This window comes from Clytia hemisphaerica, unplaced genomic scaffold, assembly GCF_902728285.1.
Source record: "Clytia hemisphaerica strain Z4C2 unplaced genomic scaffold, Clytia hemisphaerica genome assembly, whole genome shotgun sequence".
Lineage (NCBI taxonomy): Eukaryota > Metazoa > Cnidaria > Hydrozoa > Leptothecata > Clytiidae > Clytia > Clytia hemisphaerica.
This window is the reverse complement of record NW_027103614.1, coordinates 289,001-314,658: the sequence shown is the minus strand read 5'-3', so window position 1 is coordinate 314,658 and position 25,658 is coordinate 289,001. Positions and strand designations below refer to the sequence as shown.

At 37.0% G+C, this 25,658-nt stretch overlaps 2 protein-coding genes across 4 annotated transcripts; both read left to right on the top strand.

Moving 5' to 3' along the window:
* Positions 1–181: 181 nt before the first annotated feature.
* LOC136802222 (hatching enzyme 1.2-like) lies at positions 182–6,705 on the top strand. 2 transcript variants are annotated; one of them, XR_010845977.1, is made up of 11 exons: positions 182–300; positions 533–616; positions 1,414–1,455; positions 1,900–2,055; positions 2,244–2,358; positions 3,068–3,171; positions 3,733–3,804; positions 4,048–4,138; positions 4,575–4,756; positions 5,682–6,009; positions 6,333–6,705. XR_010845977.1 is itself a non-coding variant. In XM_067058940.1 (10 exons), exons 1-10 carry the CDS (start codon positions 267–269, stop codon positions 5,933–5,935), a joined length of 1,134 nt encoding a protein of 377 aa, XP_066915041.1. In that variant the 5' UTR covers positions 182–266; the 3' UTR covers positions 5,936–6,705. The 2 variants fall into 2 exon arrangements, 1 of the variants encoding a protein (XP_066915041.1); XM_067058940.1 differs by having other exon boundaries at positions 5,682–6,705.
* A 2,594-nt stretch (positions 6,706–9,299) lies between these two features.
* Positions 9,300–17,208, top strand: LOC136802226 (hatching enzyme 1.2-like). 2 transcript variants are annotated; one of them, XM_067058943.1, is made up of 10 exons: positions 9,300–9,403; positions 10,071–10,157; positions 10,534–10,569; positions 11,482–11,634; positions 12,446–12,566; positions 13,343–13,446; positions 13,907–13,978; positions 14,477–14,567; positions 14,772–14,926; positions 16,568–17,208. In XM_067058943.1, exons 1-10 carry the CDS (start codon positions 9,370–9,372, stop codon positions 16,825–16,827), a joined length of 1,113 nt encoding a protein of 370 aa, XP_066915044.1. In that variant the 5' UTR covers positions 9,300–9,369; the 3' UTR covers positions 16,828–17,208. The 2 variants fall into 2 exon arrangements, with proteins under 2 accessions (XP_066915044.1, XP_066915045.1); XM_067058944.1 differs by having other exon boundaries at positions 9,301–9,403; positions 10,074–10,157.
* Positions 17,209–25,658: the final 8,450 nt, after the last annotated feature.

Genomic DNA, 25,658 nt, shown 5'->3' with positions numbered 1-25,658 from the left:
TCGTATATCTTTAAAAGTAACGTGTGCAAACAACGTCAAATGAAATTTGAGAATCTAACTATTCCTTATAGCTTCAATCACGTAAAGAAACACCCTCAAATAAAAATTATAACAGAAATGATTGACGTCATTTTCACAACCACAAAATGAAAGATGACCCATCATCACCCTAAAAAAAGGCCTAAGGGCAAGTGTATATAAGAAAAAAAGTGTCTAATTTTCGATCAGAGTAAAATTTCAAAGGGTGGAGCAAACGATCGGAGAAAATGAAATCGATTTTTCTTCTATTTGCAGCTTACGGTATGAATTTCTTCTTTTTCAGAATATTTGTTGCTTAGCCAACTTGAAGGTGAGTCCGTGATAGAAATTTGGGTTCCACGGCCAATTTTTCCGATTTCGCACCGTTTTTGTGCTTTTAGGGGGGGGGGATCGTCATCTGAATTTTGCCACCGCTCAAAATAGTGGCTTCATCTATCTTCTTTAAGGAATTCAATCTCAGCATTGTTTTACCATAATATACTTTTTCGTTCAGTCATGGTAAGCTGCAAGAAAGATGGTAATAGTCATGATGACATTTTCGATATCAATCAGAAAATGTTCAAAAGAGCAGAATCAAGTAAGTTTTTAAACATTTGTTTCTCAGGCGTTTTCATTTTCCAAGCCTTTTATAAAACTCTTTTACTTATGACTGAACTCGCAATTAACGATGTTCGATAGCAGCACCCTGTTTTTTTAATCATATCACGATCACGAAATTTGTCCATCGCCCAAAAATAGCGAAAGATTTTAATTTAAGTATCACGCAAAAATTTTGATCACACCGAAAAGAAATTTGGAACCACTCAATCATACAAGAACAAAGCCCCAATCACACCATAATCATGTAAATTTTTGAGGCTGTCTCCTTAACCCACATGTTACCCAATTTAAATACTTACTTAAAAAATTTATCATATCTTCATCCATGATTTTGACCGCTTCCTTATAGAGCCTCGATTTACCATCAGATTTATCATCAGATATATTTCTAATTTTTACAATCGGTTGGCTGTACTGACTTTATGCAGCATGCTACCATACACACCCCTGTCTCACAGCCCCGGTGGAACTTTTTTCCTCAGTGGGGATAAAAATTCATATTGAAATCCCAATGGGGATTGTTCAAAGGTTAAAAAATCCAGCCGGGATGGTTTTGGAGTTGAATTTTTAAACATTTATTTCGAGTGGGGATGAAATATAACTCAATTCCCAGTAGGGCTAAAATTCCAGGGTATTTTCCTACCAGAGACAAAACTTTTGCCAGATTTTTCAGTATGGCTGGGGTCCCAGTGGGTCTGTGACACAGGGGTGTCATACGAATAATGCGTTGGATATCAGAACATAATCCTTCTTATTCGCCTTTCTTTGTTACAGAAACAAGCTCATTTTCTGGTTCAAAAGGAAGCAACTACAAAGGTGAAGACCGATTTAATTTTAGACTAAGTTACCCATTTTTCCCTCTTTTCTTCTCTTTTTTTCTCTTTGTAATGAATATTTTTAGTTCCCACTAATTGCGGATTAAATTTCATTAATTACATGATACAATATTGAATAGGGTGACTTTTGGCGGTTTGTTTCTCAAGGGTACTTTCAGTTTTACATTAAGTTTTATTCGACATTCTTATAGCACTCACATACACATTGCCTCAAAATAACTGCTCTTATGACCATAGTATTTATTGGCCTATGGGCACGCAACGTCTTATCGACATCCCATGGACGGCTTTAAGACCTTTGGACGTCCTAGAAACGTACATTAGACGTCCAAAAGACGTTTGTGCCCATTGTGATTCCTGAAAAAGAAGCTTGATTGGTAATTTGTGAAATCTTAGATCAATTCATTTTCTTTTTGTTCCTCAGCGGATGACATGCTTGAAGGGGACATTATTCTAACTCCAAAGCTAAAAAAATACTTGAACGACCAGAGAGACGGAAAAGCTATCAGCCCCTTTGATGCTGCTGTCAGCAAAGCGTGGCCTAAGGCTCGCGTGCCGTACACTTTCGCCAGAGGCTTTTGTAAGTCAATTTCATTTGTTGATTTCAATTTTTTAAGTTCTGTTTTGTAATCAAAGTAACAAGAGAGACAAATACGAAAAAGAATTTAGAATGACGGATGCAAAAATGCAGATTCAGGTCTCAAAATTATTCCTTGATTATAATATCTCCTCGCCGAATAGTTTTGTTATTTTGTATTTCACTTTCAGCATACACGTCTGCTGTTAGGCAAGCCATCGCAGAATACAACGCCAAAACCTGTATTCGTTTTGTACCAAGAAGATCTTCTGATCGAAGCTACGTTGAATTCTTTCACGGTGGCGGGTATGTGAAGTATTTTTACGCTTTTCTTATGACATCTTCAATGTTAAAAGTCTAGTACCGTCTGCGTCTCGGTTCATTTCATGTAAAACAATCCAGGGGGCAGTGGGTTTACCAACTGATGGTATGTGCGGCGAAAAGAATGGATTTTAGAATCGCACCTTTACAGTGCAGAAAAAAATCGGTGAAATTCATACCCTTACAGTGCATTTTTTCAAATTTTAAACTCTTTGAGAGCAAAAAAATCAAGATTTTCCAGCAAAAGTTAGCAATTTTTCCTAGATTTGCTGAAATTTCTACCCATACAGTGCAATAGTGCAATTATCAAAAGTCCACCCTTACAATGCATTTCTGATACTTTGAAGAACATACCCTTAACTGCTGCACATACCCGTCGGTCAATTTGCCTGACTGCCCCCCCCCCCCCCCCCCCCCGGGAAAACATTTTGCAAAACTATTATAACCTCCAGAACGTCGATTTTCCTCTAATCCAAACTTTCAGTATCCAAATTACTCTGTAAGTCGTACTAAAAGTTAAATCCTTGATTGGAGTTCTTCTCTAAGATAAAGTTACGTTGAGTTAGAGAGAAGTAAGGTCAACTGAAGTATCTCACACTATAATAATAATAATGTCTTTTGATTCACAGTAATGACTTTTGAATCACCATAGCATTTCAAGAAATCGATTTTAACAAAGAATTTCTATCTTTAGTTGTTATTCTTACATTGGACGTGTCGGTGGAAAACAAAAAATTTCATTGGGTAACGGATGTGGAACCAAAGGCGTCGCTATTCATGAAATGATGCATGCTTTAGGTGAGGAAGGTTTACTCGGTACCTAATAAGCGGGGGGTTTTGAATAAGCGGGGTGATTGGAAAAATTATAAGCGGGGTGGGGGTTGGAATAAAAATGTCATTGGTGGGAATTTTTTGAATTAGGGCAAGACCATGGGAGTTGGAATAAGACTTGGAATAACAGTGTAAATCTTTGAAAAATCAATTAGCGGGGGAGGGGACGCTTATTAGGTAGCCGAGAGTAAGTCTTATTCCAATGATACATTTCACATTTCTATCGTATAAGCCAGTCATCATTTTTAATACAGTTTGTGGATCTTTGATCAATGAAGGGATAATTAACCGATTCGAAAAACGTCCAAGATGTCCAAAATAATAAGCCAAAATTTTCCCAGCTTGGACTGGTGATTTACCCCGCCCTCGTTTTCTCCCCTGTTACGGTCCTTCAAAAGTTCAAACCATAATTTCATATGACTGTGGTGTCTATGCTGCGTCTTATCCCCTTCGTCTAGAACTTGAAACAGAGTGGTTTTAAGTATAGAACTGGCTCTATAATGTTGACTTACTTGTTATCTTTTCCAGGATTTTTCCACGAACAAAGTAGGAGAGATCGTGATTCATACATTCAAATTATGTGGCAAAACATCCCCGGACGTAAGTTTGTTTTACAGTGGTGTCTCCATAACTCGAACACGCATGGGAAACTCGAATTTGTTCGAGTTAAGGGAATTTCGAGTTACGGAGTAAGGTTGATAAAAAATCAGTAACTGAAGGGACAGGAAAACTTGTTCGAGTTAAAGAGACTTTATTGTATTTATATTATATTATTATGTCACTAAAATAACTATACTACTATACCTAGGTTGATTTCTATAATAACATTTGACTTTACTTCAGGTGTCAGATACAATTTCGAAAAATACAAACACGGACAAGCTGAAACTTTGGGACAACCCTATGATAAGAAATCTGTTATGCATTATGGAAAGTAAGTTATAAATCATTACATGTTACGTGTTGTTATTACATTAACATTCTATTGAATGTTTAGATACCATTGTATATTACCCCTGTCTCAATTTACTTTTGACTCACCGTTGGCGTTGATGAATAAAATCCTATTGTAAAATTGTGACGATTTACTGGCCTTGCTAAGTACGAATAAAACACAGGGTTAGCAAAAGTTTCTTAAGTCTCTTACTTTGTTCAACCAAATTCTCTGTTCTCCAAATTACAAGTCCCCAACTCTGCATAAATAAGTTTTAGTTTATCGACCCAATGATATTCATATTGGAAGTTTATCGTAGCTTGGATCACGATATTTACGTTTGGCTACGTTTAGAGAGATTCCTCTCCCTATATTACATCCTTTCAATCACACTTTGAGATCTTTTACTTAAGACTTTCAACTCTCTGCGTTTCAGCTATGCCTTTTCAACGAACCGACAAAAAACAATTGTTTCAAGATCTAACCGTAATGAAGTTTTGGGACAACGACGTGGCTTGAGTACCATCGATGTCCGACAGTTAAAGACGATGTACAAATGTGGTGGTACCAAACCTGTACGACCAACAACAAGACCAACAACAAGACCAACTACTGGAGGTTAGTATTTCCCCAACTGACACTAAAATTGTTTAAAAACGTCCGAAACGTCCGAAACGTTTATACGGACATGTATTTAAATACAAAATCCCTGTCTCAGTGATTTGGTAAAAGTTCTTTTAGCCAGGGGGATAAAATGACGATATAACTATAAAATTATGAAATTACATCTCGAAATAGATGTAAAATCACCTGTTCGCTGCCGACTAAAAATTTTGGTGTCTAAAGCTCAGATATTCAGGAAGGATTTTGATTTTCTGAATGAGGATGAGAGTTCAGTGAGAGTTGAAATGGGGACAAAATTTCTTGCCGAGCGACTATTTTTCAGCTAAATTTTCTAGTATTCCTGTCTCTGTGAGGAGGGACTGCGATACGGGAGTGTCTGATAAATGATAAAATCATGTCAATATTATGGTTTAAACCTTTACTAAAGTATTACCTTAATGAACACGTATTACCTACACCCAGCCAAAAAACCGTAAAAGTAGGGTGGCTGAAGGCTCAAAATGTGATAAATCCGCTAGGAATAGACCTTTTCATAAATTACGTCACAAACATCACTTACCTCGTATTCAAACAATTACCATAGTGATTATGTCCCTTGAGACATTAAATGATTTTTTTTATGAACTGAAAATAGTTTTAATAAAATCCCCTGGGAGTCAATCGCCAAAACAATAATTTCAAAACGAGGCAAGTGATGTTCGTAACGTAATTTATGAAAAGGTCTATTTGAGAAAAAAATCTCATTTGCTCAAAAGTCGGGAGGCTGAAGTCTCCCCAGTCCCCCCGTTTCCGCACTCAACCCACTCATTCCGTGGATTCCAGTGTACACAATTAAATAAATGTCCTAAATAAATGGACTATAAATAAAACGTCAACCCTGTCTTTCCATTGTAAACACTTTACTCTTGTTTTATTCTAGACTGCAAAGACAAATACAGCCTTTGCTCAACATTGGCCGGACAAGGATTCTGTCGCGTCACTTTTACGTCATGGATGAAAAACAACTGCAAGAAATCTTGCAAGAAATGTCCAACTAAGCCTTCATTACCGAGATGTAAACCACACAAGAATTCAAGACATTGTGGAAGTTGGCAAAAATCAGGTTTTTGCAGTGGGCGATATGCAAATTTCATGGGAAACCACTGTTATCAGTGCAAGAAATGTCGAAGATAATGCAATCCGTCCATTGAAAATGTACCTTACAACAATATGTCCATTAAACACTATTCTGATGTTCTGGGCATTGGGCTTTTCCAGAAATAGTCCGTGCCCCCTGTTGAGGATATTGGATATCCAGGGGGCTAACGATTTTTGTTCAAAAGTGGATATCCAGGAGGTTAAATATCTAAAAGGGAGAGAATACCCAGGGGGTAAACTGTCTTTTCAAGTAAAAAATATGATATCCAGGGGTAAACATCTGTATAAGAGAGGATATCCAGGGTGTTAAGCATATTTTTAAGAGTGGATATCCAGGGGGTCTTTACTAATAAAGTAGGATATCCAGGGGGTTCGAAACTTCGAAAAATCAATATCCTTAACAGTGGGAGTAAATTCTGGAAAAGCCCATCAGATGGATGTAATCTTGACCTTGATTTCAAAGGTTACATAAAATGTCATCCTGTAAAATACCTTTAGTCTATTTTAGTGTTTCTTTTGTAATATTTGTATTTTTTTTCGGGAATTAATTAATTTAGGGTGCTTGCGGTGAGTGCAAATGAATTGTTGCCGACAAATTTCGAGTGAAAAATTTGGCTCTCTTCGACTAATTAGCACACATTAGAGCAGTTGTTGGAGATGTTTTATTTTGGTCTAAATAATAAATCTTATATCGTCACTAAATTTAGAATTTTTTAAAAAGTTATATGAATTTATACGATTAAATATTATATTGACCACCAGACGTAAAAAGGTGATTCAAATAAATGAGGAATAAATATTTTGCACTCTATAGACCTTGTTTACGATTTCATGCCTCTTGATCGTAATTTGATCACATACTATCCAATAACCTAGACAGACATTGGAATTATGAAATGTTTATCCAAGTTTGACTTAACGCTTTTAAATGAATATACCCAGGTTATGATTGCATATCGTTTGAACGCGTCTCAAGTAGGCCCCCAAGTAGGATTTTCCGTAAACCGCCCTGACGCCCAAGCTGTACTAAGCATATTATACTTTTCCCGTGATTACTATCCCTCTAACCGACGATCGTCTACTCGAGTAGCAAAAAAGTAGATAACTATCAAAAATAGATAAAAACCACCTCTTAAAACCTTAGAACTCCTTATAGTCCGGGGGGGGTACTGTAAGTGCACCGTAAGGGTCAAAACGAGCAAAGATGAGAAAAAGTGCACTCTATCGGTTAGATCGGCGGCCGGGGTGGCGAATTGTGTCACTTCTCGAGATATTTTAGTTTAAATCATTGATATTTTTTGCTGGGTCAGTAGTTTTTCAGCTTATTTACCCACCTTAAAAAAGAATTATCCCGAGATCTAGACACTTAAACTTAACAAATCATACCATTTTCGGATACTACTAATTCAGGGCTATCCAGCTGTGAGAATAATTTGTTCTGAAAATGCTCCTAGGAAAATATTGACGTCATCGGAAAACGCCTGAAACGTCGATTTTTCGCCTTAAAAATGCAATTTCTTGGCACCAGGTGGTCGAAGCTCAACAAATGATGATTCAGCATCAGATTTTCAGACCTAAAAAAACCGTTAGTAAAGGGGGACCCTTGATAAGTTCTATCAATTAACTTAAAATCGATTCACTCGAAAACTGCAGGAGATTCGAAGGGCAAATTTTTTTGTCAATTCTACACCCTATTAAGAGCATAATATCAAAATTTTACCCTGATCTAAAAGGTGCCCTACGAAAACCTGTTTTAAGACCTTTTCTGAATCTCGGACGCTTGTCTAGGAGTAAAATCTGGAAAGTCTGACCATTTTTTTGCCTGAAAATGGTCAAAATATTTCAAGAAAATGCACCATTAGGGTCAATTTCTCGCCCTAATTTACTAAAATCTGGCTAAATGTTCTCTGTACTGTAAGGGTCCGATTTCAAAGACCTCATTTCGCGAATTTTGTGTTGATGACGTCATTTCAGCCCTAAAAATCTAAAGGGTAATAAACCAATTTCCCATTATTTCAAGGGATCCACTCGATGATTACCAATCCAATGAAGAGTCAATCATTGCTTAAATCCTTCTCGAACTCAAGATATCTACCCGTAACGTTTTAGCGGTAATAGCTTAAATGGCTTAGCTACTCATGGTGAGTGGACTGAGGTTATATTAAACTGCTGGCATCTGCTAACTGATTCCTTATATTACACCCCTTCTCACAGACCCGGTGGGGGGGGCAAAATAACGGATAAAAACTCGATGGGGATTGATATTCCATGCTTATTCTTATGGCATTATGAAATTCCTGCCAAATATAATTTCTTCATCTAATTTGATTTGGGCTGTGACTAAAGAGTAACTAATTTTCCTCGTGTTGAAATGTTTTATCATGTCTTTTTCCCCCCTGATATGATAGGCTTCTGCTCATCCTCTAGAGGAAAAGAGTTTTTTAACAACCCTATCTCCCAGTCCCGGTGGGACTTCTTTCCATAATTGGGATAAAAATCTCTATTGAAATATTGCTCTCAGGTCAAAAAAATCCAGTGGGATGGTTTTAAAATTCTATTGAATTTTAAATGGGGATGAAATCAGAGTCAATTTTTCAGTGGGGTCTGAAAATGTAGGGTATTTTGCCCACTAAGGACGACATTTTGCCCAAATTTTCTAGTTGGGCTGGGGTGGGTCCTGAATTTCTTGTCAGTAAACACTGAATGTAACCCACAGAGTATTTCCTGCTTTAGATTTCAGATGCGGAAGACATTTGGGTGGGAAAAAAGGATAAGAAACTGCTGCGTCCCAGCTCGCTGTTTTCCTATTCTATCCGTTTGTACTCGGGCCGAAACAAATTGGCGTTACGTTCATTGAGTTTCAAGCCCGAAAGGCTAGAGGCGAAACTCCTGGATGGGAAATAAAACCACTTATTTCCCATCCAGAACGCCCACGGGTAGCTTTTACACAAACGCCAGATTGAAACTAAAACCTATCGCTAGATTTCAAAAAATGCAGTCCTCCAAAACAAAAGAACAATCTGTCGTCGTGATTACTGCGCGTTTTATGCTCGTTTTAGATGGGAAATAAGTGGCTTCAATTTCGCCTCTAGCCCTTCGGGCTTGAAACTCAATGGTTACGTTCAGGCTTATCAAAGTTCAGCAGCTTATCAAAATACCAAAGTATGGTAACCAGATGTACGCGTTTTCATAACTTTGCTTTAGATCTCAGACGGATGAAAAGACCTGAAAAAGTTTTTTTGCAAAAAAACTCAAAAAATATCCAGTTTCATAAACAGCACCCATAACATGAAAAACCACAGTAATATCAGTTTCATATAAACCTAGCTAATATCTGGGTTTAGGTAAGTCTGCTATTTTTTTTTGCAAACGGTACTCAAAAAGCTGATGTATAAAATGGCCGAGCTTGGCTGGTCTAGCCAGAATCAAAGAAAAAAGTATCAGATAGTGCCAAAAGATTTGTAAGGAAAATGAAGATCGTTTGTTTGTGTGTCCTTGCTTTCGGTAAGTGAAAAATTTTTTTTTCTAGAATATACCTTATTTAGATTTTTTCACACGGACGCGAATTGAGAATCTGAAATTTTTTTACGATTCAATCTTTTTTTTACCCAATTTCTTTCATTTTCGTAGGGTTTTTGGCCAAAATTTGGATTTTAAATTTTTCACGAGGACTAATTTTCGCAAAAAAGGCCGAAATTCATTAAAATTGCGAAAATTAATTCAAGAGAAATCTACCCCTCATAAGGTACTTACAGCCTCTACAACAAAGGAAAGCTAACATTAAAGAAAACAGGGACATAATCTTTTAAACCTGTTCAACTAACAGTGCCGTAGGAAGCATTTTCATATTGAGGGGGCTGAAGTTTAGTGACACCGCGAGGGCCAACCATGGTTTGGCCCGAGAGGGGAAATTTTGAAAATTTGAGCTCTAGATTGCTTGAAAATGCACCCAATTGTGACAATTATGACAAATTAAAAAAGAAAAACTTTGCATTTAGCAAAATAACCATTTTTGAAAAAATTATTGGGGGGGCATAGCCCCCCCTTGCCCCCCCAGTTGCTACGGCACTGACTAATCACTAAATACTTTTGTAAAAAGCTAAGGTCAATGGAAAATGATCCTTTCCAGCATCTACTCATTTTGATTTTTCTTCTTTCCCTTCTTTTTCAGCAGCATTTGCAAATGGACGACCAGACGGCAACAGCCATGCTGATATCCTGACTATCAACCAAAAGATGTTTGAAAAGGCGGAAAAGGGTGGGTATAAATCCTATTTCTTTCTTCTTTTTTTATACACTAAAGTCTTCTCTAACTCGAATGTTTCCGTAATTAAAACAAGTTTTCTCGTCCCTTCATTTAACAATACCTTTATGAACCTTACACCATAACTTAAAATTTCCTTAACTCGGATAATTTTTTTGTTCAAGCTATGGAAACTCAACTGTGTTACCATCAAGGATCATCATATAGTGTCAATAGCTCAACAAACCCAACCTGCTCTAATCAAAAGACCAGTTTGTCAGACTTTAGAAAACGAAGGTTCAGTTTTATTGCCATACTTTTAGCAAAGAAAGAGCATTAGAATTATCAGTATTAAAAATTATCAAAATCATTTTCTTTTTTTTTCTTACAGCTGTTTCAGGATTTTCAAGCAACTCTAACATCAAAGGTATGATTTAGGTACAATTTAAAGTAAGCCTTAGTCTCTTGGCGGTGTAGCCTGTATCGCTATAGTGTCATCGCTGCCCGCTTTTCTTTCGTTAAAATTATACATTCAACTTAAATGGAATATTGAGAAATCTTTTCACTTACCAGACTACCATCATAAGTCAGATACACGTTTTTTTTTAAGAAACACACTTTTAAGAAACATGAGGCTCAGAATGCCTAAAAATTGGGGACAAGCTGGAGTTTTTACAAGCTCTTATTTGATTTGGTTGGTCGTTAAGATGTAATAAAAGAATCTTATTGCTTTTTCTAAAGAACGCGTCATCTCTATCACTTCAAATGACCAATTAGTGAAGTATCTTTTAAAAACTCCAGCTCATCCCAAAAATTGAGAAACATGCAGAGGCCCTAAATGACGTCATCAAAAGAGTAATAAATTTTTTGCTTGACTGAAATCAATTTGTCATTTACCCAAAAAAATCCTTCTCAAACTTCAGATATTGTATTTTTCAGATTTTGATGACGTCATCGGACCCAAAATGCCCCGATTTGAACATATTTATTTTCGAAAGTCTGATTAAACTCACTATTAACCCTTCCAACTTATTCTCAATCAATTTTCCGATCCAATGAGGGGTCAACCATCTCCTAACTCCTTCCAAATCTCGAGATATTGCATTTTTCCTGTTTTGATGACGTCATCAACTGAAAACGCCTAAAAATTCAGCCAAATTTAAAAGTCACACTCAAGCCTCATAACCTCTCCCATCTTATTTTCCATAAATGCCGTCACATGTAAAAAACATTTAACGCTGCTCAAAAGGCCGATTTCTTAAGAAACAATGAGGCTGCTTGGGAAAACTAGTGTAATTGCCCGCAATTCTTTTCATTTGTGATTTAACTTTTCTTCTAGAACGAGACATGCTTGAAGGAGACATCGTCTTGACACCGAAATTGAGGACATATTTGGACAACCAGAGAAGTGGAGCACAAATCAGTCCTTTTGATGCTGCTGTCCGAAGCAAATGGCCCAACGCACGTATTCCGTTCACATATAATCGATTGTGTAAGTTACCTTAAGTACCGCTAACTTATCGCTGTGGTATAGTGGTCATTGACCTTGGTTACTGCACAGGCGACTGAGGTTCGATTCTCGATTCCCACTCGCAGTGGTTCACTTGGCAAGTGAATGAACCTTTGCCCGGGTCAACCTATGCCATGTGAGTTGAATTGGGTAGTCAGTCCAAGGTACTGACGGGGCGCTCATTGAAAGGGTCTATAGTTGCGAAAATAGGCCCAAAGCCTGCTGCAACTTAACCAAATAAAAATAGGAAAATAAATCTGATCAATGTTTCATAGAACCCGCAAGCAACATCCCTCAAAAATTATTTGCCTGTGATAATGTGTAAAAGTAAAGACTGGGCATAAGCGAAATGGACCTCTCGTGTCAAATGACTCAGGTCTTTCGTATCGTTCTTTAGATCGAAAGTGATAACCCTTCAAAGTAGTGATTTGCGTATATATCAGTTCATTAATGGTGATAAATTTTCGGATGGCTTTTTGGAAAATCAAGGTAGACCATGGGAGCTCCTCAAGCGGTTTTCGTGATGGCGTGATAGGGACCTTTTTATTTGCGTGACTACGTGATTTGTAAATTTTTTCTTCGGGATTGCATGACCAGAGGTCAAAACGTGATCGTGATTTGAAAGATTTTTTTGAGCTGTGATGCGTGATTATCCAATTTTTTTGCTGAATTTCGTGATCGTGATTGAAGACAAAAAAATGCAAGATATCAGAATTACCACTGGGGGGGGGGGCTCGTTATGTGTTTTGAAAGGTCTTACTCACTTTTTTATTCGTCTTTTTATTCTTCACAGCTTCTGACTACAGAAAAGCAGTAAATGAGGCAATCGCAGAATATAACCAAAAAACATGCATCCGTTTTGTTCCAAAAACATCAAGGGACAAGAGTTGGATCGAGTTCATGCATGGAGGAGGGTTGGTATCTTCTATTGTGTCCTCTTAATCATAATTAGCCTGTAGCCCCAACTATGACTGCCCCGTAGAGCTTATGTGGCCCAGAAGAACTCTGCCTTGATTTCTCAGCTTTTTTTAAATTAAAGTTTCTCTGCAAGTCGGATGGTTAGTTTTGGCAAATTTTTTCAGTGATACTGAAACCATCAATTAAACACTTCGATTCGTTAAGTAAAACCAGCTAATAGCTCCTGCGGGGCAATAAATACCTCCTTCAATAAGGATAAGGACTAAAGTCTGTCTCTGTAAAGTATTATCGGCAAAGGAAACAAAAAAAAGCTGTAATCTTTTGATAGAGTTCGACTTAGATAGCGATTTTGTGCTCGTCATTTTTTTTCTCCAATTGTTGTGATTTTTTCTATTTGATAGTATTCCACCCCTGATTATCTTTTCAATTCAAATTCTATCAAAAGTTAGCCTTAATATTCAGACAGACTTTAGCTAATACCTACAAAACTCTTTGTGGCCAAGTTTTTGTCAAATTAAGATCCACTAGTAATCATCTAACAGGCCTAGGACCTTTAATGGTTTTAAAGGAATTTAGAAAGAGTTTAATCGTATTTTTAACCTGCATTTATACTGAATAAACTGAATTTGGAGAGATCTTTGGTAAATTATGTTGTCTCAATTATCACGAGATAAACTTCTATGGTTTATTAACTTGGATAATTGAGGTTTATATGGTTATTAACCATATTTCATTGCGCATTGGTTTCATATTTTCTACTTTGGACTTTTAGATGCTACTCAATGATTGGTCGTGTCGGAGGAAAACAACAAATTTCATTGGGTAACGGATGTGGAAGCAAAGGTGTCGCCATTCATGAAATGATGCATGCTTTAGGTTTGTATATTTTCATCTAAAATTCAAAATTTAAAAGTTCTTGTATCTTACAACTGCCGCAAAAAACATCCTTAAATCATCTAATCTAGCATGCTAGACGGCTAAATTTTGACAATTTTAGTAAAAGGAACTGAAGGGAATAAATTTACGAGCTAATATTATCTAACCAATTATCATGTTATCACATAGCAATTATATTACTGTTTAACGTGTATTATGTTAACAGTTTCAACCCATGAATGAGGCCCCCAGTCACCTTTCAATTCACGCAATCACGCAAAATAAATTTTCAAATCACGTTATCACGAGTAAAATTTCCTCTCTATCACGAATGACGCAATCACGCACTCTAAAATCTTAAATCACGAAGCACGAACTTGAAAAACGCCTATCACGCCATCACGAAAACCACTGGGGGGTCCTCATGAACCATTACAGAATACCATGTAATCTTTTTCAGGATTTTTCCATGAACAATCAAGGAGAGATCGCGATGAATATGTTTCCATCCAATGGCAATACATTCCTGGAAGTAAGTATCTCTTTCTCTCAGTTTTATTTTGCTTGTGAATACCCCCTTCTCAAAAACCCGGTAGGATTTTTTCAGCCAGTAGGGATACAAATAACGGATTGAAACTCGATGAGAATTGATATTCCTGTATTTTTTATGACTGGGGATTTCAATTCTTTTGTTTTCAAGTCAGAAAATTCAGCGGAGAGGGAAAAATGGCATAATACTTTGTTGTGAGGTTGGTTTTGTCTGATTATTTTCAGTGGGGACAAATATTGGAGGATAATTTTCCACCGGTGACGATATTTTGGCCAAATTTTTCAGTGGGAAGGGGTCTCAGTGGGTCTGTGAAAAGGAGGTGTTTATGACTATTTTTTTCTTGTAAATAAGATGTTTTATATTTGGGTCTAGAACTAAAACCTGAAGCTACATTAAAAGTTTTTAATTTGGTTTGGTTCTTTAGAAGCTGTAACTTTTGAATAGGCAAATAACCTGTAATAACCTGTAACCTTTTTCTAGATATCAGATATAACTTTGAGAAGTACAGACATGGACAAGCAGACACACTGGGTGCACCTTATGACAAAAAGTCCATCATGCACTATTCAAAGTATGTATGGCTTCTGTTATGATTTGTCTATGAAAAAATCTTGAACATTTTTACAATAGGCTCTCTATACACTTTGAATAATCTTTCCGAAAAATTCTCTCGCTGGAATTTTAAGTTACTAAAATTTTATCCTGGTGGTTTGTTAAATACTGGTCAATAGTGTGTCAAAGTATCTTATCGCCTAAACATTACTTTTTTTGACAGCAAAGCTTTCTCAATCAACGGTAAGCCAACCATTGTTTCACGAAGTGACCGAAATGAGATCCTTGGTCAAAGAGACGGATTGAGTGTAATCGATATCAAGCAATTAAGAAAGTTATACCAATGTAAAGGTGAAGAAAAAGTCGTCATTACTGAAGGTAAAAAGAGTAACCTTGAATACTGAACGTTAATTTTTATCACACCTCTCTTAGAGATCGGAGTTTTAGCTTTTTGCGTCACTTACTGTATCCTTTAAGTCTGAAACTTGAAACTTGTCCTGGAATACGATAATTAGCTACAATGCCAGACGTAGATGTTTTAGAATCACTGGAAATTGCTTCAAAAACAATGAAACTGCCTCCAGTTGCAATGTTTCAGATCGGAAGACTTTCCGCTGTCCTGTCAACACTGGAACTGGGAAGAAGCTCAAATTTGACTCTTGTCTCACCGTTTAAGTCCATGATTCACTGGCGGATTTAAGACAATAGCGAGTTTATGTATGTGTGTTTTTCAGCGACGGAGACGGTAAGGTTCTAATTTGAGTAGATCCTGACCAGCTGAGGACGACGGTAAATCAGCACTTTTACCGTCCTCGATTTTGCGGGGCGGAATTGCGGGTTTTTCCAAATCGCTTCAGTCACTCTACCGTCCTCAAAAGTGCAAATACATAAACTCGGTAATAGAGCAAGTACGTCGGAAACATGCGAAGGAGTGCAACGCTCGTTAAAAGACAATGAAATTACAATTATAAATCTTTTCTTCTGATAAGTTCGACATGGTCTAAAACCGCCTATGGGATTGTAGATCAAAGGGCTCATTCTTCAATAGCTATCTAGCACAAACCTTGATTACTGAGAACTAACCAAGTTATCAAGTACCATCTTTAACCTACCCTGAGTATCAGAGGTTTTTCAAAGAATATATTAACCTCTGAAGACCAATAATATAAATTTTATCGCGCATGTGTCAATCTAATCACTTTAGAAAAAATCAAAGATGAAGAGCAAATATTACCATATTAATGTCTAGCAGACTGTATCAGTATGCAGTTTACTATTTACGAATCCCCCAGAAACCTCCAAGTGTAATTGAAATGAGTTTCTTTCGAAAGAAATCTTTTACATGATTCCCAAATGTATAATAAGCAGATATTCAATAGGTAAAAGTTGGTTATTGAGATTTATTAACCCGAGGTGATGAATATTCATCACCGAGGGTTGATAAATCCAATAACCAACGTAACAATAATGTCATTACTGCGGACAAGGCTAGAACATGAGAAATCGATGAAAAACCAGCTCATTGTGTATCCAGAGTTCTATGATAAATCCATGCTATCACTGACTCTTTTTAAAAAGCATTGATGACATTTGTGAGTTGTGTTTTCAACGACGGGAATAAAAATATCAACTTTGAACTTCATCCAAGATTTTGGATGGTCGTCATGGTTACTTTTGTCTACGTTGATTGCGCGCTGAATAGAATCTCGATTCGTCTGCACAGCGTCAATATATGGTTTTGACCTGTGCTTTTCACGGTATCTTTAACCCTCTTGTGATAAGGCCAGCCTCAGAACCGAAACTCAAGGCCTTCCACGCTGTAGAGGAATGCCTATATATCTAGACTGAACTTCGTACCTAGAGCCACTTTTTTATCTATCGATGGACGTTGGGGAGCGCTATCACAACCATAAAAAGAAGGGGGGAATGGGTTTTAAATTGCTAAGTGACTCAAGTCGTTGATGATGTAACAGTTGATTTTAGTTCATGATTTCAAAAACTACTTTTCTCTTTCTATAGAATGTAAAGACAAACATGAACTTTGTCCAACTCTGGCTAAAGAACGATTATGCACTGTCACTGTTAGTGATTGGGTTAAGGACAATTGTCAAAAATCTTGCGATACATGCCCAACACCTGCACCACAGAAACCCTCGTGTGTACCAAATGAGAGAGCAAAGCATTGTGGTCAATGGAAAAGACAAGGATATTGTGACCCAACCAGCAAATACTCGAGCTGGATGGGTAAAAATTGTAAGGCCTGTGGGAAGTGCATTTGATGCGTTTTCGATGTGATCAATTTATATCGTTGATACTGTGAAATATTCTGTCAAATGTTTTTACACATTTTTTTATATGTAACTCCAACTCGGGTCAGGGCTGGGGCTATTTAGCATTCTTGCTCATATCCTGAAAAATTGGCTTTGATCACTCCTGATATTATACCTTAGATTATTTGAAAAGCTTTTACTTTACGAGATAGTGAAAAAGATTGGCTAATTTCAGTGCTCTAGCCTCAGCAACCTAGTTACTTATAAAAAAATGTGTGTACTTCTTTGTTTTGTTCTTTTAGACTGTTGTAAGATTCATATGTTTAGTCATTTCTTGTAATTGGAATTTTTGTTAAAAGTGTAGTGAATAGAATCTACTCTAACCCATAATACATATGATTTACTCTTTTAGAGCCAAATATTTTCTGCTGCCTAATAAACAGCCACCCCCGTTTGTAAATTTTCCTATTTTTCTCCTGACTTGGTTTAGTCTAAAATTAATTTATTTGGTCCCAAATTAGGTACCGCCCCCTCCCCGTTTACAAAGATTTGAGGACTTTTCCAAACCCCCCGTTTAATTTGGGCACCTGACAATATTCAATTTAAAGATTATTGAATATAAGGTATTACTCTAGATGTGATGATAAAAGTTGGATACCGGGTGACGGTGTGACGGTGTGACGGTGACTAAGCTACTCTTTCTCTTTTGTTTGAAATCTCTATTGATAAACGTTAAATGTTTAAAATCTCATTAATAGGTAAATTCTTAGTGAGGGTCACGAGTTGCCGCCTATAGTAGTGTCTATAGACCAAGAGTAAGGCTCTGCCTATTGTGTAGACTATGGTGACCCACGGATACAGTTTGCACGTTTCTCCACGTCTTGAAGCCGAACAAATGTTCTAAATAAGCTGGGAGCTTTGATATTTGGAAAATCCTAAATTTTACTACTTTTTTTGAATTAGACTTACTTGTTCCAAACTTATGAGCTTTAAGAGTCAAACTTCACTTTTGCTAAAGTTTAAAAAACGAAAAATGTGGTATCAGGTATTTTTAGACGTTTTCGATACAAAGTTTTCCGGGAAATTTTTAAGAAACAGCTGGTTTTATAAAAATTACTCATGCTTTAAACGAAAATGAATTTCAAAATCATTTTTAATAATTATTAATGTCATATATTAATGTCATATAATAAAACTTGAAAAGATGAATAACAGCTTACCTTTAGTAAGTGATTGACAGTCACGTTGCTCCTCATAGCGGATCTAGTCAGACTAGAAGTCTTCATTACCGTGAGTATCACAGCTCGAATAAATATATTTTCTCTTTGAAAACTTGACCTCTGGTACACCCAGGGTAAGTATTCATGGGTCATCAGGGGAGAATGCGTTCCGTTTTGGGGTCTTCCTCTAGACGGCATCCATAAGGCACAACCAATACGCCTCTAGTGAGGGCACTTGAGGTGAGTCCCTATCCAACTGGTTGTGGTTGGCTTGAATTGTTGCCCAGCTGCTTGCAGCTGGCACACAACGTTGTTTTTAACGTTCATCTAACGTTATATGGACGTTGTGAACGTTATATAAACGTTGAAACAACGTTGTGTGCCAGCTGGGTAATGACTACAAAAGCATTCTTCTTCTTAAACCCTTTTTCCACAAAACGTCGTTTCTCTTCAACCAAATCCAGTAACTACGCTTTCTCGGTTGCCTCTTCTATTTCTTTGATCGACTTATCGATTTTGCGTTTGGAAAGGTTGATGTTGATGAGCCACTTCTTCAACCTATTGCCGACGAAACCTCTGTCAGTGCATACTTTATAAATAAAACTAACAGTTCAACGAAAAATGACTCAAGTCAGTCAAGTTTCAACTAAGAAATTTAAAGGGAACATCGAAAATTGTATAATATAATATACAAGAGCAGCCACCGGCTAGGAAGTATGAAATATCTGTTCTTGAGGTTCCTTTCTCCTGGAAAAAACTATCTGTTCTGTATCCTGGGGTCTCCTGGATTATATCATCTGTTCTGGGAAAAAATGGGACTCCTGGAAAATGTATATCTGTTCTCTAGAAATATTATGCTCCTGGAAAAATATAACAGCTATTCTCTAAGAAAGTTAAAATGCTCCTAGAAAATGAGACCTTTTAAGAAAATTATGAAGCTCCCTGAAAAAAAAATCTGACATCTGGTTGTGTTTTTCACAATTTAGATCCTGGATTTTTTGAACAGATTGTCCGCTGGAAAATTGTATGTGTTTTTCCTTAAAATGTGCTCCTGGATTTTAAGAACAGATGTTTTTAAGGCGACCCCTGGATTTTACCTGGGTGTTTTGAGGAAAGTCTCTCCTAGATTTATTCATAAAATTTACTGTCCTGGAAAAACAGAACAGATACTTCAAAAAAATCTGCCGGCGGCTGCTCTTGAATATAAAATACACATGGAAAATTTGAACTTGAGCAACTTAATTTTGCGACCCGTATAAACTGCAGAATGAACCCCTCTAACTTTATATATGGTTGGTAAATCATGCTGGAAGGTGGAAGAGGAGAACAATTTGTGAAATTGAGATTTTTTTTGAGAATCCTACTCCTCATTTTTTACTTTTAGATTTCTGTAATTCTACAATTAAGGTCATAATATATTGAGAATTTTGGTTAATTTTACGTTTTTCAAGATTTAAAGTTCTGGCGAGAAAGTCGATTTTTGGCTATCTTTTTAATTCAATCGAATATTTCAATTTGGGAGGGGTTGGCAGACTTACAGGCTATATTCATATATTCTGAGTCTTATTGGACTATTTTTGAATTTTTGGTCTTAAGTCTCATGTTAAAACTCAGAGTTAAAACTCTACCCTTCCAACCTACTTTAGAGCACTTACAAATCGATTGTGGTCCCAAAAACTTCCCGGTGGATTTCCCTTTTTTCTCAAATATTATGACCTTGATTGTATCATTTGACCAAATAAATCAACTTTTTTGGATAGATCAATAATGAGAGCATAGCATTTTATTTAGTTCAATCCAAACCACCTTAAAATCAAAAAGTGTTGCAAGAGTGAGATAAATCGGTAAATTCTGGTGGTTTGGGGACGAGCGAAATTACCGGTCTCTATAAATAACCATTGAGTTTCAAGCCCGAAGGGCTAGAGGTCAATCTCTAACCTTTCTCAGGCAAGAAAAATTGAAACCTTAAAATATGCGCCGTATTTTTGATGACGGATTGAGTCTAGCAATTCCTTTGTTTTCGAGTGATATATTTTTCGAAATTAAGCGGTAAATTTTAGTTTCAATCTGTCATTTGTGTAAAAACCAGGCGGGTCGCTCAAGGCCGCGCAACTTTGGTAGGATTTGTTGTCTTCAAATCCTACCAAAGAGATTGACTTCTAGCCCTTCGGGCTTATACTTCATCGACCGCCGGAGGCGGTTTCTTTCATAGTGGTACGCTAATCTCGTTTTGCCTTGGCTCATTACTTTGTCTGCCATTTACTTTCGGTTTTTTTAACTAGATTACCCAGGTGTTTCTCTTTTTTTCCCCTAAATGTCTTTTATTCGGAATTGAATAATCGAGACATGAAAAATGACTATATTGTAATCTGTTTTCAATGAATAATCTAAAATGTACTGGAGATGACATGTAGGCGTTAAGAATGTGCGCGAGCGTGATGCGTGAATGCTTAATGGAAGGCGGTCGTTTCAGTGTGGTTTAGATCCACACTGTGACCTAGTTGTCTATAACCGGGCTCCGGTTTTTTCTAACAGTCCGGAAAAAAGTTGCTTTAAAAATGGTGGATGGAGTTGCGACACTTCAATTTCTTGTTTGGTTTTCGTTGGAACTGGCACTACTTGCTCTGTTCTTTCTCTGTGGGTCTATCTACTGGCTCTATTTTGAACTTTAAGAGGTAATGAAGTTTTTGATTACTTTAGTAGGAATTGAATAGTGTTTGAGGCTTTTCTTCATACCTATAAAGGTCAGTCAGGCACATCCTGGCGCAAATGAACGGGGTGAGAATCATGCATATCTTAGACCCCCAACATTTTTTAAGTCAGAATTCATTGCCAGTAATGCGACAGCGTGGTTTGAAAGCTTGCTTGTGGTTGTTGTAGGTCTGGTTATTTCTGAATATAAACATTAACGACCCTCGACATGGCCCGAGAATTCTCGGGCCTCTTCGGGCCATGTTCGGGCCGAGAGACTCTATCAATTCTTTTGGCCCGAACATGACCCGAGTCATTCGGGCCATGTTCGGGCCATGTCAGGAGATTCCATATTTAAATTGATTCAGCATGTCCAGTCAAACAAAATAGTACAAAATAAGATTTGTCTGTTTTGTTTATTATATCGCTCAAAAAAACTTTACGAGCTTACCGTGGACACAATGAAGTATAAGTAGCAACTCCAGAAGATTTTTCAGGTTTTAATTTTTTTTTCAAAATCTATCCTATCTTGTAGAGCTTTGAAAAAGAAAGAAAATGAGGGGTCATAGGCCTCCAGAGGATTAGTGGTTGTAAAGATATTCAAATTTTAGTGTCAAAAATTTGACTAAAAATGTCAAAAAAAAGGTTAGGAAAATAGCTTGGAAAAATTCGAAAAATGTGTCAAAAAAGAAAAAAAAGAAATTTCCCAGTCATGCTTCTTAAATTTTGCATATCTCTTTTTCTAGTGTAGCTAGCCTAGAGACCTCATATTTGGAGGGAGAATTCTTTGATGGTGTTACAATATTATTTTATAAAAATATTTGTAAAATATTTAGTACTGTATATTTATCAAAATAACGAAAGATATATCTTTTTTTGAAAAAAGAAGACATTACATTGTTTTATTTTTGTTTTTGAAGAAAATAGCTTGGAAAAGGTTGAAATGAGTCCAAAAAGGTGGTAGGACCCATTTTCAAGGGGCCTCTGGAAATGGAGGAACAAAAACTTATGAGTAAAGAATAAGTTTTTCTGAAAGGAGAAACCCCAAATGAAAAGAAAATCCATTTCAGCAGAAATAAAAACTTTTTTTTGGGACATTCCCATGCTAAAGAAGCAAAAAAGTTAAAAAAACTACATGAAAATGAAAGAACTAGAATTAGTGATTGTGATTTTTGAATTCCTCACCCTTTTTCTGATAAACATACAAAGTTTCAGCCTCCAAATACATTTTCCTCCGTTTCCAGACACCTTTGTTCTTCGATAGTTGCTAATTTTTTTCTCCCGTCGGCAAATAATTTTCAAAATATTGCAAAACGTTCGGCATTTTACCAATTTGCCGTCTAGCCCGTGTCCACAGTGTTATATACCGCTAGAAAGCTAAGATCACGGGCTTTCATTTAGTAAAAACCGGAACGCTTTAGCATTCATAGAAAAGAAGTTCCAAGGGTTCAAAGTTCAAGGAAAAATGAAACATCTGGTTTGACGTCAACGAAAGTTGCATGACTTCTGGAGTCGCTAGTATAAGCCCGAAGGGCTAGAAGTCAATCTCTTTGGTAGGATTTGAAGCCAACAAATCCTACCAAAGTTGCGCAGCCTTGAGCGGCTCGCCTGGTTTTTACACAAATGACAGATTGAAACTAAAATTTACCGCTAAATTTCGAAAAAAAATATAAACAAAGGGATCGCTAGATTCAATCTGTCGTCAAAAATGCGGCGCATTTTTTAAGGCTTCACTTTTTCTTGCCTGAGAAAGGTTAGAGATTGAACTCTAGCCCTTCGGGCTTTTTAAAACTCAATGTGTGGACACGCTTGAGTTTAAAACCAGGACCAGTTTACTAGCAAATATTTCCACCCTAAGTATATTTATAACTATGTTTTCATACCAAATAAGACATTTAATATTTATATGAATTTACAACACTCATATATTTAAAATATAATAACTAAGAGAAACCAAGTTTTTCTCAAAGAAAATGTTAAAAAAATTCAGTCCTGAAATTACACGCCTGTTTAAATCATGTTTTAAAAAATTGGCCCGAGTGTGGCCCGTGCGTGGCCCGCGTGTGGCCCGTGCGTGGCCCGCGTGTGGCCCGAACACTGCCCGAATTCTCGGGCCAGCTCGGGCCATACTCGGGCTTTACGCGAATTCCAATAAAAGTTTTGGCCCGAGAATTCTCGGGCCATGTCGAGGATCGTAAACATTACTGCAGCTAGAATATTTTCTTTATTTTGACAAACAAAAGGTTCAAGCAAGGTTTGTTTACTTTTTATTTTTACTGCATTTCTCTGTCTCATTCTGTTGTAGTAGGCAATTGAAAACTCCTGATTTTTTGTTTTTGTCAGTGCTTGCTTGGCAGCCATTTTGAATTTTTTTTTTTCGACGTCTGTACTCGGCAATTTTGTGACCTCTACAGTTACGTTACAGAATCAACGATTTTGCCTGAGGGGAACAGCTGTGTCTTCAACAAAAAACTTTCGAATTTTTTATCGGCATTGGGCCGATAAGCTTTGGTGAAGGCTTCTTCATAAAAGCGAAAGACATGTATCTATTTTTCAGATCCTGCATGCGGGAATAGTGTCAGGACCTGCAGGCGACCTGGTAGGGTTGGGTATGGGTGTGGTTTGGGTGTGGTTACATATCAGATTGGCTAGGAATTTGGTTATTATCAGTTTGGGTTAGGGTTGGAGCTCGAAAAAAGCACTCTTTTGTGATTTTCTCTTAATACAGTCCGGTCTGCAGTTTGTACAATATATAAATAGCCATCAGAAACGCTCTTTTGGCATGAATCCGTGGCGCAGTGGATAAGGCATTGGGTTTCAAAACATCGGAACTTTGCATTTAGTGGGTTCGAATCCCACCGGTGGCGATCTGTCGGTAAGTCATTCAGTACGTTAGAAAACATAGTAAATAACTCACAAAGAAACAGAAAGTCAGAAAAACTACGAACAAGAGACTGGAAAGAACGAAATAAGTCCAGATCTGTCTTTCGTCTTTACGAAGAAGCCACGACCATAAGCTTCAGACCCCCTCCCCACTTGCTCTTACTGGCCAAAATTTTTCAAATCCAACTTTTACATCTTCGAAAACACAATTTCCTCCAATCTTGTCCGCCACCACCTTCCCACCCGTCAATTTTTGTCTATTTGTGCACCAACATTGAGTTTGTTCATTACCCGCATTGATATTGTTAATCAAAACGAAAGTTAAAATGACGGGATGAAGTCGCAACATTTAGAAGGAAAAGGCAGCGCGCTGGCCAAAGAAAAAAGGGTTTTTTATCAAAGCTGGTTCAAAACTGTACTTTTAAAGCTGCGAATTTGCGCGCAAAGGTGAAAGCACGTGAAATCATATGCTTTCAGTGGAGTTTGTGGACGAAATCAGAAAGAAATTGGCTGAAAGGATTTTCGTCTCAATACTTGTTTTTTTATCGGTATGTAGTTGGGCCCCCCCACCCCCTTATCAGCCCAATGCTGATAAAAAATTCGAAAGTTTTTTGTGGAAGATCCCTTGGTCCAGTTCCCTGGAAAGGGTATGATTACACTTCCAAATGACTTTTCTTTACAATAACATTTGTCTTCTCACAAATCCAAAAAAATAAGCTATAAAAACAACATGGGGTCAACTTTTTTTACAACAAACCGTCAGATCAAACTTTATAAAGATCAACCATGTTAATGTCACTTGTTTTTGTGATATTTGGATAATATTAAAACCTTTTTGCATATATTTGGTTGTTCAAAACCATTTCCCTTTCCTGCAGCAGGCTTTAAAGTTGATGTTGACCCCCGGTTTTTTTTTTGCGCGGTAATCTAGAAAGGCCTTTAGCAGTTAGTCACACTAGGAAATCTAGCTTTCAGAAAAAACAACATCAGTCATCTACAGGATGTATTTGCACAACAAAGATGAGAGTTACCTGAATCAAGTTTGCAAGACAATTAATTAAAACTTGAAAGTTTGAAACAAAATAAAACGTGCAGCAGCCAAAATCAACCAACCAAAATTTCTCATTCAATTCCAGAGACAGCGCTTCGATTTTTAAGGCCTGGTTTATACGCTAAAGTAAAAATAATTCCGCATAATGTAAATGGGTTATTATTTGAGGTCCGGCAAAATTTCCGGGAAACAGCCTATCCGGTGGTGCGCGGATCTAGGTGGGTTCCGCCTCCCCCGTAGATCTTTAAAGTTTAGTAAATTCGACCACACATACAGTAATCAATATTTTGATTTTTTAAGTGGGGATTTCTGCTCAGAGCCAAAATATGGTTTGTCAGTCAAGAACACCTTCAAATTAGCCTATAATAGGCTGATTAGCCTATCATAGGCTTTTTAGACTATTTTATATAGGCTATTTAGCCAAAAATTGATAAAAACCTAGATTTCTGACGAAATATAAATAGTTGCGTCTATTTTTCACCATTACTTCATTGCCCAAAGCCAAAAGAATCTTTTTCACTTAAACTGATATAACATTCAATTTTGGAAACAAAAATATAGTAAATTTATTATCCATTGGCTACAGTAACTAACCGATTATAGGCTAATTTTCTGATAATGAAGTTCTGCTGAATCGACACAAAGCCCGATTTTCTTACCCTGCGCATGCACACGCATGCGCAGTACCAAAAAGTGGAATATTTTCTAAACCAAAATTGACCCAAAGTCAAAATTTGTCATGAGCATTTCTCTGACAATAAGAAACCATGTATTCCTTAGAGAAGACGCGACTATATATATTTTGTCAGAAATCGAGGTTTTTATCGATTTTCGGCTAAATAGCCTATATGAAATAGTCTAAATAGCCTATGATAGGCTAATCAGCCTATGATAGGCTAATTTGAAGGTGTTCTTGACTGTTTGTATGGGATCGAGCTCGGTACAGCTGTGCCGACCCCGTCAGCACCTTGGACTGAATACCTCACGTGTGTGTT

Bases quoted from the DNA above. Each gene is read 5' to 3' on its own strand.
- LOC136802222 (XM_067058940.1), top strand. From the start codon at position 267: ATGAAATCGATTTTTCTTCTATTTGCAGCTTACG. The intron at 1,456-1,899 runs GTGAAGACCGAT...TTTGTTCCTCAG, and splicing joins AAAAGGAAGCAACTACAAAG to CGGATGACATGCTTGAAGGG. The intron at 4,139-4,574 runs GTAAGTTATAAA...TCTGCGTTTCAG, and splicing joins TCTGTTATGCATTATGGAAA to CTATGCCTTTTCAACGAACC.
- LOC136802226 (XM_067058943.1), top strand. From the start codon at position 9,370: ATGAAGATCGTTTGTTTGTGTGTCCTTGCTTTCG. The intron at 12,567-13,342 runs GTTGGTATCTTC...TTGGACTTTTAG, and splicing joins GAGTTCATGCATGGAGGAGG to ATGCTACTCAATGATTGGTC. The intron at 14,927-16,567 runs GTAAAAAGAGTA...CTCTTTCTATAG, and splicing joins AAAAGTCGTCATTACTGAAG to AATGTAAAGACAAACATGAA.